This window comes from Zea mays, chromosome 3 (assembly GCF_902167145.1).
Source record: "Zea mays cultivar B73 chromosome 3, Zm-B73-REFERENCE-NAM-5.0, whole genome shotgun sequence".
NCBI lineage: Eukaryota > Viridiplantae > Streptophyta > Magnoliopsida > Poales > Poaceae > Zea > Zea mays.
This window is the reverse complement of record NC_050098.1, coordinates 187,241,984-187,255,363: the sequence shown is the minus strand read 5'-3', so window position 1 is coordinate 187,255,363 and position 13,380 is coordinate 187,241,984. Positions and strand designations below refer to the sequence as shown.

The 13,380-nt window shown below is 43.2% G+C and overlaps 1 protein-coding gene and 1 pseudogene across 1 annotated transcript; both read right to left on the bottom strand.

Annotated features, from left to right (window-relative positions):
• Positions 1–5,675: 5,675 nt before the first annotated feature.
• On the bottom strand, positions 5,676–6,418 carry LOC103651043 (uncharacterized; annotated as a pseudogene).
• Positions 6,419–10,776: 4,358 nt separating this feature from the next.
• LOC100275292 (uncharacterized) lies at positions 10,777–11,328 on the bottom strand. Its single transcript, NM_001363565.1, has one exon. The coding sequence runs from the start codon at positions 11,196–11,198 to the stop codon at positions 11,034–11,036; it is 165 nt and encodes a 54-aa protein (NP_001350494.1). The 5' UTR covers positions 11,199–11,328; the 3' UTR covers positions 10,777–11,033.
• Between the last annotated feature and the right edge of the window lie 2,052 nt (positions 11,329–13,380).

Below are 13,380 nucleotides of genomic sequence, written 5' to 3'. Positions count from 1 at the left end.
CGAGGCTGCCTTATGTATTGAAGGTATAAAAGACCCCTCGGCCGAAGCAAGCTTGGTTGGTGGAAAATTTTTCACCGACATCTGGGAAAATGGCGGTCGGGAGATGGCTCAAGAAATTATAAGAAAAAGTGAAAAAGGTATTCACGATGCTAGAGAAGTAGCAGAGGCCGCTGAGAAAAGTGCGGATCTCGAGAGGCGAATAGGTATTGATTAATAGCTTTTGACTTTATGTTCTAATTTTATGACTTCGAACTTATTTACGCTTTGCATCACAGCCGCACTATCTCCTCCCCCAGAGCCCGCCAAGCCATTGGCGGACCCCAAAGCAAAGGAGGATGATGAAATTATAAAAATGGCCGAAGCTATTATGGATAAAGTTGTTGATCAACTATTAAATAAAGTTGCAGAAGTAGTTTTAAAAGAAGATTAGCTGTTATTGTAAAGACATTTGGAATGTAATATTTGCTGGACAATGTGTGTAATATTTTATAATTTTGAATGTAATATATAAGCTGTTTATAATTCAACTCTTTACGATGCATGAAACTTTACGTACATACGGTTTTTGAGCCTTCGGCGAAAAAACACCTTCCCTTCTTTTCATGCTTCGTGAAGAATATTCATATTCCGTAAAAATATACAGTTTCCGAAAAAACATTATGCTTTGTGAACAATGGATCTCCTTTTCATATCAAAGTGACAAAGCTGTATTTCTTCGAAACAATCTCCAAAGCTCAATATTGTAGGTCAACATTGTCTACCTTTCCGAAGGTCAACGTTCTATCCCCTTCTTGTGCCATTGATGCAATATGATGTATGATGCTATGCTATGCACATGATGTAATGATGTAATGACATGCAAAATGATATTTGCGCCAAAGGCCCACACACATTCCCCAGTGGAGCAAACAATCTTTTTGCCGTTTATTTTTCGGTGTATCAGCGTTGACTTTTCGCTGTAAGCCTCCCTTAGGAGCTTCTTCGCCTTTTATTTCAGCGGTATCAGCATTTATTTTTCGCTGTAAGCTCTGCATTCCCTTTGGAACGACTTTTGAGCAGAAAATTTACGCTGTGTTCCCTTAAGAACGACTTTTGTTGCTTCGACAAAAACTTGCAGTGCATTCCTTCGTCAAGACCTTTAGAGCTTCGTCGATGTTTGAAGAAGGTATATTCATTATGATAATGACGAAGCAATTACAAGAAATTGAAAACAACAAAAGAACTAAGTTTTCAATGATTGCTCTTTATTGAAAAGGTAAATGATAACAAATGTAAAAGCTGTTTATGTAAAAGCTGTTTCAGAGGTAGGATATATCTTAGTAGATGTGCTTCGATTCTGGCACAGTATTGTTGACTGTGCGAGCTTCGGACTGCTCCCTAAAGTCTCGCTGCTGGTGATTGTGCTGGCTCCCTTCTGGCTGCTGGCCTTGGGGATAAGCGGGTTGCATTGGTGGTGGAGGTGGGGGCTGTTGCCAAGATGCTTGAGGTTGGCTTGCCGAAGCAACAGAAACTGCAGGATGGTTACCCACATACTCTGGAATGTATAGTGAGTGGTACGAAGCAGTATGCATAACCTGCTTAGGCTGGCTCTGTTGGGCTGTAGCTTCTGCTATCTCTTTCTGTTTTTGAATGGTAACATGGCACATCCTGGTAGTATGACCCTTGTCCTCACCGCAGAATAGACAGTAAATTTTCCTTGGCTTATCCCCAAACCTTCCTCTGAAGCCCCTGGCGCCTCTGCCCCTTGGAGCTGGGGGCCGAGGATAGTTCTGTTGCTGCCCCGAAGCCTGGGAGGAATATTGCAGTCTTTGTTGCTGACTACCCCTATCGTCATTCTGAGCAGAATGGATAGATCTGACGTGCCTAGGGTGGATTCTCCCTCCGAAGCCCCTGGTCATTTCGGAGAACCTGTAAGCTTCCTCCCTTCTTTGCCGAAAGTCATTATCTGCTCGGATATATTCATCCATCTTCTGAAGCAGTTTCTCCAAGGTCAGAGGGGGTTTCCTGGCGAAGTATTGGGTTGTAGGTCCTAGCCGAAGCCCCTTAATCATGGCCTCAATAACAATTTCATTAGACACCGTTGGCGCATGTGCCCTTAGTCGTAAGAACCTTCGGACATACGCCTGAAGGTATTCTTCATGATCCTGAGTGCACTGGAACAAAGCTTGAGCAGTGACCGGCTTCGTCTGAAACACTTGAAAGCTGGTGATGAGCATGTCTTTCAGCTTTTGCCACGATGTGATTGTTCCTGGCCGAAGAGAAGAGTACCAGGTCTGTGCAACATTTTTGACTGCCAGACGAAGAACTTTGCCATGATTGCAGTATTGCCACCATATGAAGATATGGTTGCTTCGTAGCTCATCAGAAATTGCTTCGGATCTGAGTGTCCGTCATACATTGGGAGCTGAGGTGGTTTGTAAGACGGGGGGGCAAGGTGTAGCCTGCAGTTCTGCTGACAGAGGAGAAGCATCATCAAAAGCAAACTTTCCATGATGGAAATCCTCATACCAGTCATCCTCGTTGACGAAGCCCTCTTGGTGAAGCTCTCTGTACTGGGGCCTCCGGTTCTGCTCATCTTGCGTAAGATGACGAACTTCTTCAGAGGCCTCGTCTATCTGCCTTTGTAGGTCAGCTAGCCAGGCCATCTTTTCTTTCTTCCTTTGCACTTGTTGATGAAGCATCTCCATATTCCTGATTTCTTGGTCCAAGTCGTCCTCCTGAGGCGTTGGACTGGTGGCCTTCCTCTTCTGGCTTCGGGCCTCCCGAAGAGAAAGGGTCTCCTGGTTCGGATCCAGCGGCTGTAGAGCAGCAGTCCCTGTTGCTGAAGCTTTCTTTGGCGGCATGACGAAGGTCGATGCTTGCCAAAGGTGGTCGAAAAAGGGTTCACCAGAGGTGGGCGCCAATGTTGGGGACTTGCTCTCAAATGCTTCGGCTTAAGAGCAAGGCAACAAAAAGAATGTTAAACGTTAAAGTCCTTCGTCCTTCGAAGCATTATTTCCCTTAGGATATAACGGCTTTCGGACGAAGGTTACGAAGAGCATACCTTCGTAAATACAACATATAAAAATGAAGAAGGGGTCATATGAAACATGAACAATACAAACCATCAAATATGTTATTACTATTGCATTATTTTTATTTTATTCCTATGAATAGATAAAAATAACAATTTATTACAAGTGTACCTTCGGCTTGAAGGCATATAAAAAGTACAAGCGTGACGCAAAAGCAAAATGCCAAGTCATCGTGAACAGTACGGGAGTATTGTTCATCTATTTATAGGCACGGGTCGCAGTCCATGCAAAATTACATCCAGGCCCTTTGCATTTGATAATAACTCTATAGTAATTTATCGGGGTCTAGATAGCCTTTTACTCTTTAAGTCGGTTTCCTTTTTCGTGCCAACATGCCGAAGCTCCCTTGTGCACAGCTTCGGCTCTGTTCCATCCTTTGTTCTCCTTGTGTTTCTTCATACAGCAATTTGACTCAAGTCCGAAGGGTCCATGTCTGAAGGTATCTGCTTATGTATTACACTCCAGAAACATTGTCAAATCACGTTTTTGAGAACCTTCGAAAGCCGAAGGCACCCAACAGCTTTGGAGGAGTTTTGCACGTTAAATCTGTATCTTCTCTATGTTTGATGTACTTTGTGCCGTATTGATTCATAATGTTGTCACCACATTCCTATAAATAGTTGAATAATGTCCACGCATGGGGACTCACTTTTGACCGTTCTCTCACTTTCGAACGTGTCACAAGTGTTCCAAAGGTAACCTTATAATTAATTGTAATTCAATAAAAAGGAATGGATAACTGTTAATCCGCTTTCTAGGGTATTTGCCTTTACAATTGGTTATCTTTACCGTTCTCCCCTTGCATTCCTCTCTTACGATGGCAATGGGAGAAAATATTATCAATTTAATTATGTTACCCTATTTTGGTTTTCTGCAGAAACTTGATAGATGACCAAGATTCCATGTCCACTGATTCTTGAATTTTGACGACCCCGTGCCCCATTACCCTGAAATTTTGGACCTGGAGCTACCTCTGCTAACCACACAACCAACCGCGCGGCCAAACATAGTGACAGGCGACAACGATCGCGGTAGCCTGCCAACCGGTCGTCGTGGCTGTACTTAGGCCTTGGTGTTTTGGTGTTTAGACAATGCACTCATGTCTAACTCATCAGATGTGGTACTACTACTCTCATCTATGGGTACATCATGAGCAAGGCTAGTAGGTACAAGTTGGTCAAAGTCTCGATCGTGTAGAGCACTGTCTCGAATAAAGTTATGCAATGCCATCCAAGCAATAATTATCTTGGATTTCTTCCTAAGCGAAAATGAATGTAGATTCTAAGTGAAAAAAAAGAAACAGGCAAAGACACAATAATCAACGCCTCATTACAATAATAGTTTTAATAACCTAGATCAGTAACCATAACCGAATCGAACTACAATACCATAAACCCAAAATAAATAAATTGATACAGATATGCACGATTCAACAAAAAATCAAAGTAATGCTCAAGTCGAAGTTGAAGCGTTAGCTTTGTTAACAAAGGAATCATGCATCACTAATTCAACAAGTCACTAGATACATCGCATGGCACAAAGCAACCGTCTGTCAGGTTCGGCATGGTGGCACTGTACTGCACTGCAGGGCGACTGACAGTGACGACCGAGAAGCGGTTGGGATTCCTGGAGACGCGAGGGAGTGACCGCTTTTCTCCAACAGCTGCATATCCACTTCTCCTTAAAGCGCTTCGTCTCGCAGTCGGCATGAAATCTGCGCGTTTGGATGACCCGGGCAGATTATGGCCGCCAGAAGCCGCTCAAAAGCGGAAACAAACGGGGCCATAGTGACAGGCGACAACGATCGCGGTAGCCTGCCAACCGGTCGTCGTGGTTGTACTTAGGCCTTGGTGTTTTGATTCAGTTCGGTTCAGTTTCACTTCTAAGTTCGAACCGAATAGATCGAAATTAGGGAAAAAAACACAACAACACAATTTCGAAGCTTAGCAAAAGTGCGTAGATGATCAGATGAGGATTCGGATTGAGGGTGAATTGATTTAGAGAGGTTGTGCGCTTATATACTTAGGATTTGGTACGGTAAGACTATATTGGGCTAGACCTAAACTTTTATTGGTCTATTAAGCTTTTTTCTCGCTAATTCAGTTTTCTTATGTATAAACCGAAACTGCTTGGTTATTTCGGTTTTCTGAGACATGGAATCGAAATTACTAACAATTAATTTGGTTTTAGTTACAGTTTATTCGATTCAGTTCTTCAGTTTCAGTTTATATCGCGTAGAGTCCCGCTACAACGGTATTAGTGTACATAGGCCATGCACACTAAGGTATCGTTTGGTTAACGAAATGCAACATAAATGATAATGACAATGATTCGCATCTGATTAACATCGATAACAAGTTCGAATAGGACGGTATCATTTTCTAGTGTAATATCTGATTATATGGTTGGATTTAAACAACCATGGTTACTATTCAAACAACACCTAAAACCAACCAGCAAACCTGCATGTGACGAAATTCCGTCGCCCAAAGGACCAATCTCCGGTCCACCAGCAATGATTGATCGATGGTCTTCGTCGTTCCCTCTGGTTAACACACGTTCATGCATGCGCACGCCTTTAAAATGAACAAAAACGAGCCGTGCTGATCCATGTCCTTGAGAATTGCTTCTTCTTGGCACACTAGTAATGTTCTTCCATTGATTCAGGAGTTTGATCGGTCAGAACATAATAAAATACTTGCTAGCTCAATAGTATATTGGAAGCAAGCTATACATCTTCTCATCTTGCTTGGTTATACATAACGAGAAAGCAAGAAAGGATCAGACCACAATACTCGCTGATAAGAAAGGACCAGACCACAATACTGATCCTTCCCATACCCTGATCACTCCAGTAATAGTGATAGCGTGAAACTAACTCACGGGTTGACGCTAGGTAGGATACGTACGTTACCCGTCACTCACGATTCACGAGGATACCATTTCTTCTTCGCACCGGGAGACGGCGACGCGGGCGCCCTGCCCCCTTCGCCTTTCTTGCCCGCGCCCACTACCGTCCTGTCGCCGCAGGCGAGGACCGCCGCCGTGGCCAGAGCATCCGCAATGTCCCTGACGATCCTCTCCTTCACCTGGCCCCTCCGCCGGGGCAGCGGGTTCCCCGACGGCGTCTTGACGAGGACGAGGCGAGCTCTGCCGAGCGGAGCAGCCTCGCAGCCACCAGTTGCCATCGACAGCTCCTACTAGTCAGTGCTCTGGGCCTCTAGCTAGCTCCTACTAGTTTTGAGTCTTGACGAGACTAGTGTAGTGTGTAAGAAAAGCTACTGGCAACCTCAACCTGGCACCAAACCCCATCCACAACCAGGTATAAATAAGGGAGGGAAAAAGACGAGGCATCAGGCATGGGGGCGAGCCTCCGATCCGAATCCGATCGAGCCTGCCTCACTGCGCCGATTCGACGGTGCCTGCCGCGGATGGATGAGAAGAAATGCAGTGGCGGCGGTCGGTCAAGCCGGCAACGGCAGGGCGCAGGCGACAGTTCTGCCGGTTTGGCGCATCTGGTGCTCGAAGACTGGCAGTCGCAGTGTGCGTTCGTTCGGATTCGGTCAAGACCGAACAGCGGCAACCCCGATGTTGAAACTTGAACCGTCCAAGATACGGCCTACTATTGGAGTATAATCTTTCGCAGATAACAGTGTGCTAATTGCTAGAGATTGTACAACGTGCGCATGACCTCACGTGCCGACGTCACATGCTGCCGTGTCATTGTCGTCGTCGCTAACGGACTAATGAGAAAAAAAAAGGCGATCTTTGGCTCAATTTGGGTGATATATATCCAATATAATTAGTTTTATAATTAAACTATATTTATATATAATTATTATTTAAACATTCGATGTGATAGATGCTAAATTTTAGTTTCGCATAACTATCTGTTTCGTTAGACAAAAGATGTAAGGGTGACAATTTAATTTTTATGTGACATCTTGTGTATTGTATACAATTTGATCATATACGTAGAGACTAGAGAGACATACAAACACATGATTTCTGTTCTAAATTGTAAAGTATTTTAGTTTATTTAAAGTCAAAACTCTTTACAAAAATATGTTAAAAGTGTTTACACTTCACAAGAACATACAGTTGCTCTCCAGTATAAAAATATTTGTATCTAATCTTTGCCAAAGAACATGTGCAATTTTAAAAATGGTAAACTGCATGTTTCTGCAGGCTTTGTCCGTGTCGCGCGCGGATACAAGTGAGAGAGATAAGAGGGAACAATAAGAATCCGAGAATCTCAAATACTTTCTATTGGATATATATCACGCACGCAGATTTCACTAGCATCTCCATAGATCAGACTAAGTTATCTCTTAGCTTAACTTAGTGCTCCTAATCATTGCGCATATATCATTCATAATCTATTAATCTACATTCCTTATAGAAACAAGCTCATTAACTTTTCTATCTTCACATCCCATTTTTTTAAAATAATTTTTAAGTTTATTCAAACTTGTACAAAATACTAACATTTGTGATGCACGATAACTATCATTGTATTTATACTGAAATATATTTTAAGGTAAATATATTATGAGATATAAATATTAATAACATTTTATATAAATCTCGTCGAGTTTTGAAAACTTAAGTCTAGTGGTTAGTTTAGGACGAATAAAGTATTCCCTCTGTTCTAAATTAAAATTTATTTTAATTAATTAATAATTTCATACAATATTTGATGTAAGTGTTTTATAAATATGTCTAGATTTATTATCATCCATTTAAATATAAAGGTAAAAGCTAAGAGAGCCAAAACGAATAATATTTTTGAATAGATGGAGTAGTTGTCTATTAGATTTTACTATTAGCTTCTCCAGTTGTAATGGCATACCCGCGTATCCCTATAAATACAATGATACGATGACTTTTTTTAAAGAAAAAAGTTTCACAACAATGCAAAGTATTCTTATATTTAAGGACTAGTTTGAAAACTCTATTTTTTCTGGATTTCTATTCTTCTTCCAAAGAAAAATGAAATAATTCTACTTAAAAATGCAAATCTCTTTAGAAAATAGATTTCCGAACTTAGGACTGATTTGGTGGTAAGGGATCCCAAGGGGATTCATGAGGAGAAATTCCCTTGCAATTCAATTTTAAATAACAAGAGGATTCCTTCCATGGATCCCTTTGGGTTCCCCTAGCACCAAATCAACCCTAAACGATAGAATGTTCCTATCGCCGTGCTCTGGTTGTCGTCCCATTTCTGCCGGGCGATATGATGTGGCAAGTGGTGTCACAAATGTTTAATAATGAGCGCGTTCGGCTGCACTACAAAAACCACTGTTGCAGCTGCAAAATACTGTTGCAGCTGCAATCCCTAGAGAGAAAATACTGTAGAAGCCGCAGCCGCAGTCGGATTAAAGCCGCAGCGAACAAGCCCAATATGTCCTCTTTTTCTTTTTCTTTCTGATACGATGCTTCTCTAACTTTCAGGCCAGCCAGCACTGTGCGCTTCCCTTGCAATGATTAACAGGGGAGGATGTGTAGTTGTGCATGCATTATGGTTTTGTTTAAGCATTAGTAGCGACAGTTACCAAACGAGAGTATAAATCTCCTTTTGAGGGGATCCGATCGCACAGGTGAGATCTCTGATATCTAGTACGGATTTTTTTAAAGGCAAGGGAACAACCTTCTAGCCCTACCATGATATCAAGTACAGATGCAGCTAAGATTGCAACTTCATTTTAAATGGTCAGATGCGCATAACAAGTACATGTGGATTAACACCAACCCAAAGGCCACGACACTTGTAGAGGAATCAAGAGTTCAAGACCTAACCCGTTCAGCAGCCAGCACATCAACACATGGCACACACTCATGCTCCGCGAACAGGTAAGCTGAGTGGCAGGTCCATGGCCATGACCACTCTGTTTCAGAATTCGCGGCCTCTATAACCATTACATTTTCTTCTCTATATCTTCATCGTCTCCACTCTCCAGTAAAATATTGTATATCTCGTCCTCTATGTTAGAACATACACGAAGCATAGTTAGCCACTCCTAAAAGTTGGTGCCATCAAAGATGACGGAGGAAAGATACGCAATATTGGTGGAACAAGCGGGCTATCATACTAAGTGGAGTGTGAAGTGAGATGTGAAAATGGAAGAACAGAGGGTGCAGCGGAGGCGTTTGGCAGCTTCCACAGCTCCGCTCCCAGCGAGAATCACTCCTGCCGAGCCAAACGATAAAAATCTGAACTGCTCTGGAATGAATCTAGTTTCTATTTTGTACTAGAAAGTGGGAGCTAAAAAACCCCGCTTCCCACCACTCCCAACCTGCTCCCCACTCTCTAACCCCTCAGGAATCACTTCACAACCTATTTGTCAAACAATTTTCGCCAAATAGATTCACTTCTAGTAGAGAATCACTCATAATCATTCTATTAGAGAATCAGCTCTTGGAGCTAGAGAATCATGAAGCGGAGCTATACCAAACGAGCCCTAAATGTCGCATAGCAACAGAGATGGCGCATGCACAAGCGCAGTGATAGAGCAGCCGGGACAGAGGCCGGTGGCATGCATGCAGGCGCATAGTGGAGCAGCCAGGCAGGCAGACAGGCGAGCGGGCTCGATCGCGTGCCAAGCGCAGGCGCACTCGAGCGCGGGCGTGCTCGAGTAGCGGCCAGTAGCGGACCTAAGATTTTGGGTGAGGGTATGCCATAATAATTTTTTACACTATTCTCTCTAACTCACATATAATTTAGTATTTTAGTGGTTGGTTGGGTTGTAAATGGGCCTACCTTGGCATACCCTGTAGGTCCTCCACTGGCAGCGGCCGATGGTAGTCGCGCTCGCGCACAGGCGACTAGAGCTGGCGGCAACGGCGGCTGGAACTCTAGCTCTGTACCATGTTAAGAATGAAGGAAAAATGACATCTTATGTTCGTATAGATCGTCGTGACCCTATTGGCAGATATGTTATGACCGGTCGATTGATTAATCTGTCGACTAATCGGCATGGCCGGTAACAATTATGTTGGGACCGTACGGGTCCGTCTGATCACCGCATCGAAGTCCGAGTTGATACCGACTAGGTCTGGTCGATAACAACCACCTGGTGCTGAAGTACGAGTATCCATATGACACTTCTTATACATTATATTGTGCTCCTCTATATACTTCTATATATTGTTGCTCCTCCATTCTCTCCTCCGTATGAGGCTCCTTCCATATGGTACTCATGTTCCTTTTCTATCCTACCACAAGCATGGTAATATCCTAAGCAAGCACAATAATGCAACTTCTAACCAGTTCACATACTTAGTTCCATCGGTAAAAGGTAAAAGGACTGGACTAGGACGGAGGAGGAAAGACGGGTAAGTAAAGATATATTTTTTATGAATTGGACACAATTTTGGTGAAAACTATTTTTTGTGTTTATAAATTACTTTATAAGGAGAATCTTAGATTACACTAGAAAAAAGAGACTATACAAATACATTAACTCTTTATACATAAAAGCTACATTAGATATATACTACTTTCGTTCTCAAATATTTGCCGACCATTAGTTTATTTTTAAACTAAAACACGACAAATAAAAAAGGACGAGGAGAATATGTAATTTCAATTTATGAGGTCTGTTGTCCAGCCACCACTCAGTTTTCTGAACTCAGCTCACAGTAACCACTGCTCGAATTCGGATGAGCAACTGTGAAGCCAATTGAGTTGAGGAGAACTGGACGAAAGAATCAGGAAAGGTTCATAAATTAGCCGCCAAATTACCAGCCAAATCACGATAGAGCAACAGGCTCTCCACGACATAGCTCTAAGCTGCAAATAAAAGGGGGAGTACAAAGGGGCAAAACTTGGACCCTACAACTACCAAACTAAACAAAGGGGAAGACACACATCAGTCTGCACAATATTCCCTGCGTGAAGCACCACACACCAGACATCTGGATGTGGCTTGGTCAGGTAGCAGAAGCAGAGAAGCTTGCTCATCTCCCGAAGCTGCGCTCCCTGTTGGCTGCGCCGGCTCCGGCGGGCACCGCGAGGCTGCCCAGCAGAGTCTTGACTATCTGCACCTTGAGCTGCCCCCTCTTGAGCGGCGGCCTCTTCTCCTTGTTGCCGCCGCAGCCGTTGCAGGGGTACCCGTGCTCCATTGCTAGCTTCTTCGCTTCGCTCTGTACGTGAGCTTCTGGCAGCTACCGGTGGCCTGCGCGGCTGCGCTGCCGCTGCTGATGAAGGCGAGAGCTACTTCTGGTCGTCTGGCGAGCTACCTTGAGCTTGAGTGTGCAGCCGTGCAGGTCAGCGTGTGTTTTTATAGCCGGGCATGTTGTTGCGTTGGGAGAAAGGAGGTGGAAACGCGCTCCATACCATATTCTGGGGCCGGGGAATAAAGTCGCAGGCTTGTTTTGAGCCATGTGGTTCTTTGTCTCTGTTGCTAGTGGGAGTGGGAGCAGCGTCGCTTGACTTATCACCACCCTCGCACTCTCGGCACCCATCCCCACCCCCGCCGCACCTTTCCAGAGTTGGGGCCGGGGTCACTCGAAGCATCCGTGAAGGGACGGAAAACAGGATTAGGGAGGGATTAGCCTCGTGGCAAATAGAGATCAAGCAACAATCTCATGCTCAAGAATGGTGCAAATGGCGCCTCGGGATGCTCCAGCGTCTCCGACCTTTTGTTCAAGAATAGTCCGTGAAAAACACAAAGTAGTTTTCAGATAATGCTACGTGCCAAGAATGTTCTGGTGAAGGACACAACAGATGAATCAGAAAACATTTCTGATGCTTAAGTTACAAATGAGAAGTGAGGACCCCATAGTCATTGAACATTAGACTATCTCCAACAGACTTCTTATCAAATTATTTATCTCACTTTTTATTTCAAACTTTACTATGTAAACAGTACAATACAAACCGACCGTTTACACGGTCCGCTGGAGATGGCTTTATCCTACCCTCCTGTGGCAACTGAAGGGAATGTAAAATAGTCTGAGCTAACAGTGGGTTAACTGATATAAGCAGCTTACTGTTTTCACTAGTTTAGCGATATGGTCACCTCCGTTTCACGATGTTTAACGAGGACAATACAAAACTGAAGGTCTGATTGGTTTACAGCTAACTGCACTATATTTATCTAAGATTAGCCACCCAAATTAAAGTAACTAATCTTAGCCGGAAAAAAGCTAGATAAAGTGCAACAAGGCCCTCTTCCCCCTTTAGATCATAAAGTAATTGTTGCCACCTCGGACTAGTGTGGGGCTGGAAAATCCATGCTTTCTACGAAGTGATGGTGAAGATGTCCTTGCTTCTTCATTAGAGGTCGGTTCTTGTTGCACAAATATGGGCATAAATAAATTTTAAATATCTGTAAACGCATTAGGCGATGAGTGATAACTTACAAGATTGCCTTGTGGGATTGGAATTCTGGCTTGAGTTGAGTATAATGGCTGTGTCTAATCCTAGTCGAAAAGAAACAGCTTGTATATGTTTACTGGAGCTTGTATTGACTTCTCTCTACACAAAAAAACCTTGTATTCATAATCGGAGAGGTTTCACCTTACATATACTTTTCACCAGCCGTATAATCTCACCGAGCTATCTTTTATTAGCCTAAATAAATCGTGATCCTGATCATCATCGCTCAGAACGGTACTAAGATCCATGCTCTGGCTGTAGTTGCAGTGGAATTCCTGCCTGGCGAGTGGCGTTGCGACACACGACAGTTAATGATTAACCATCGCATTACTTTGCTGTCTTTTATATGCATCCTATCGCCTTATCCAGATTCTCTTGTGGTGCGAGAATTTTCCAGAGCAGCCACCACTCTGTTCAGTTCAGAGCTTCTGTTGCGGATGATTAGCAAGGGCCAAGGGGAGCGCGTGCCTTTGTACATCGGATTATATATTTTAAGCTTTAGTGTTGGTAGTATCATATCGTATGTGGAATAAATATGGATAGCTTTCGAGGGATTGCTTTAGGCCATATTTAGAAGCAACCTAGTTTTTTAGAACAGTTTTTATCTCTAGTTTTTAGAAACTAGTTCATGGTGTTTGGCCTCGGTTTTCATAAACTGATTTCAGCTATAGTAGGTTATCTTCTTGGTTTTTAATAAACTAGAAATCCAGTTTCTATAAACTGATATATTGGGAACCATCTTAGTTTTCGTAAACCAGTTTATTAAAAATTGAGTGCTTCTTAGTAACTTTAGATTGTAGAGGACTCGGATATATCTCTCGTCCTGCGGCAATTCTTAGTAACTTTAGACTGTAGAGGACTCGGATATATCTCTCGTCCTGCTGCCGCATAAGATTCGCAAGTCAATATTAAATGATATGAAGA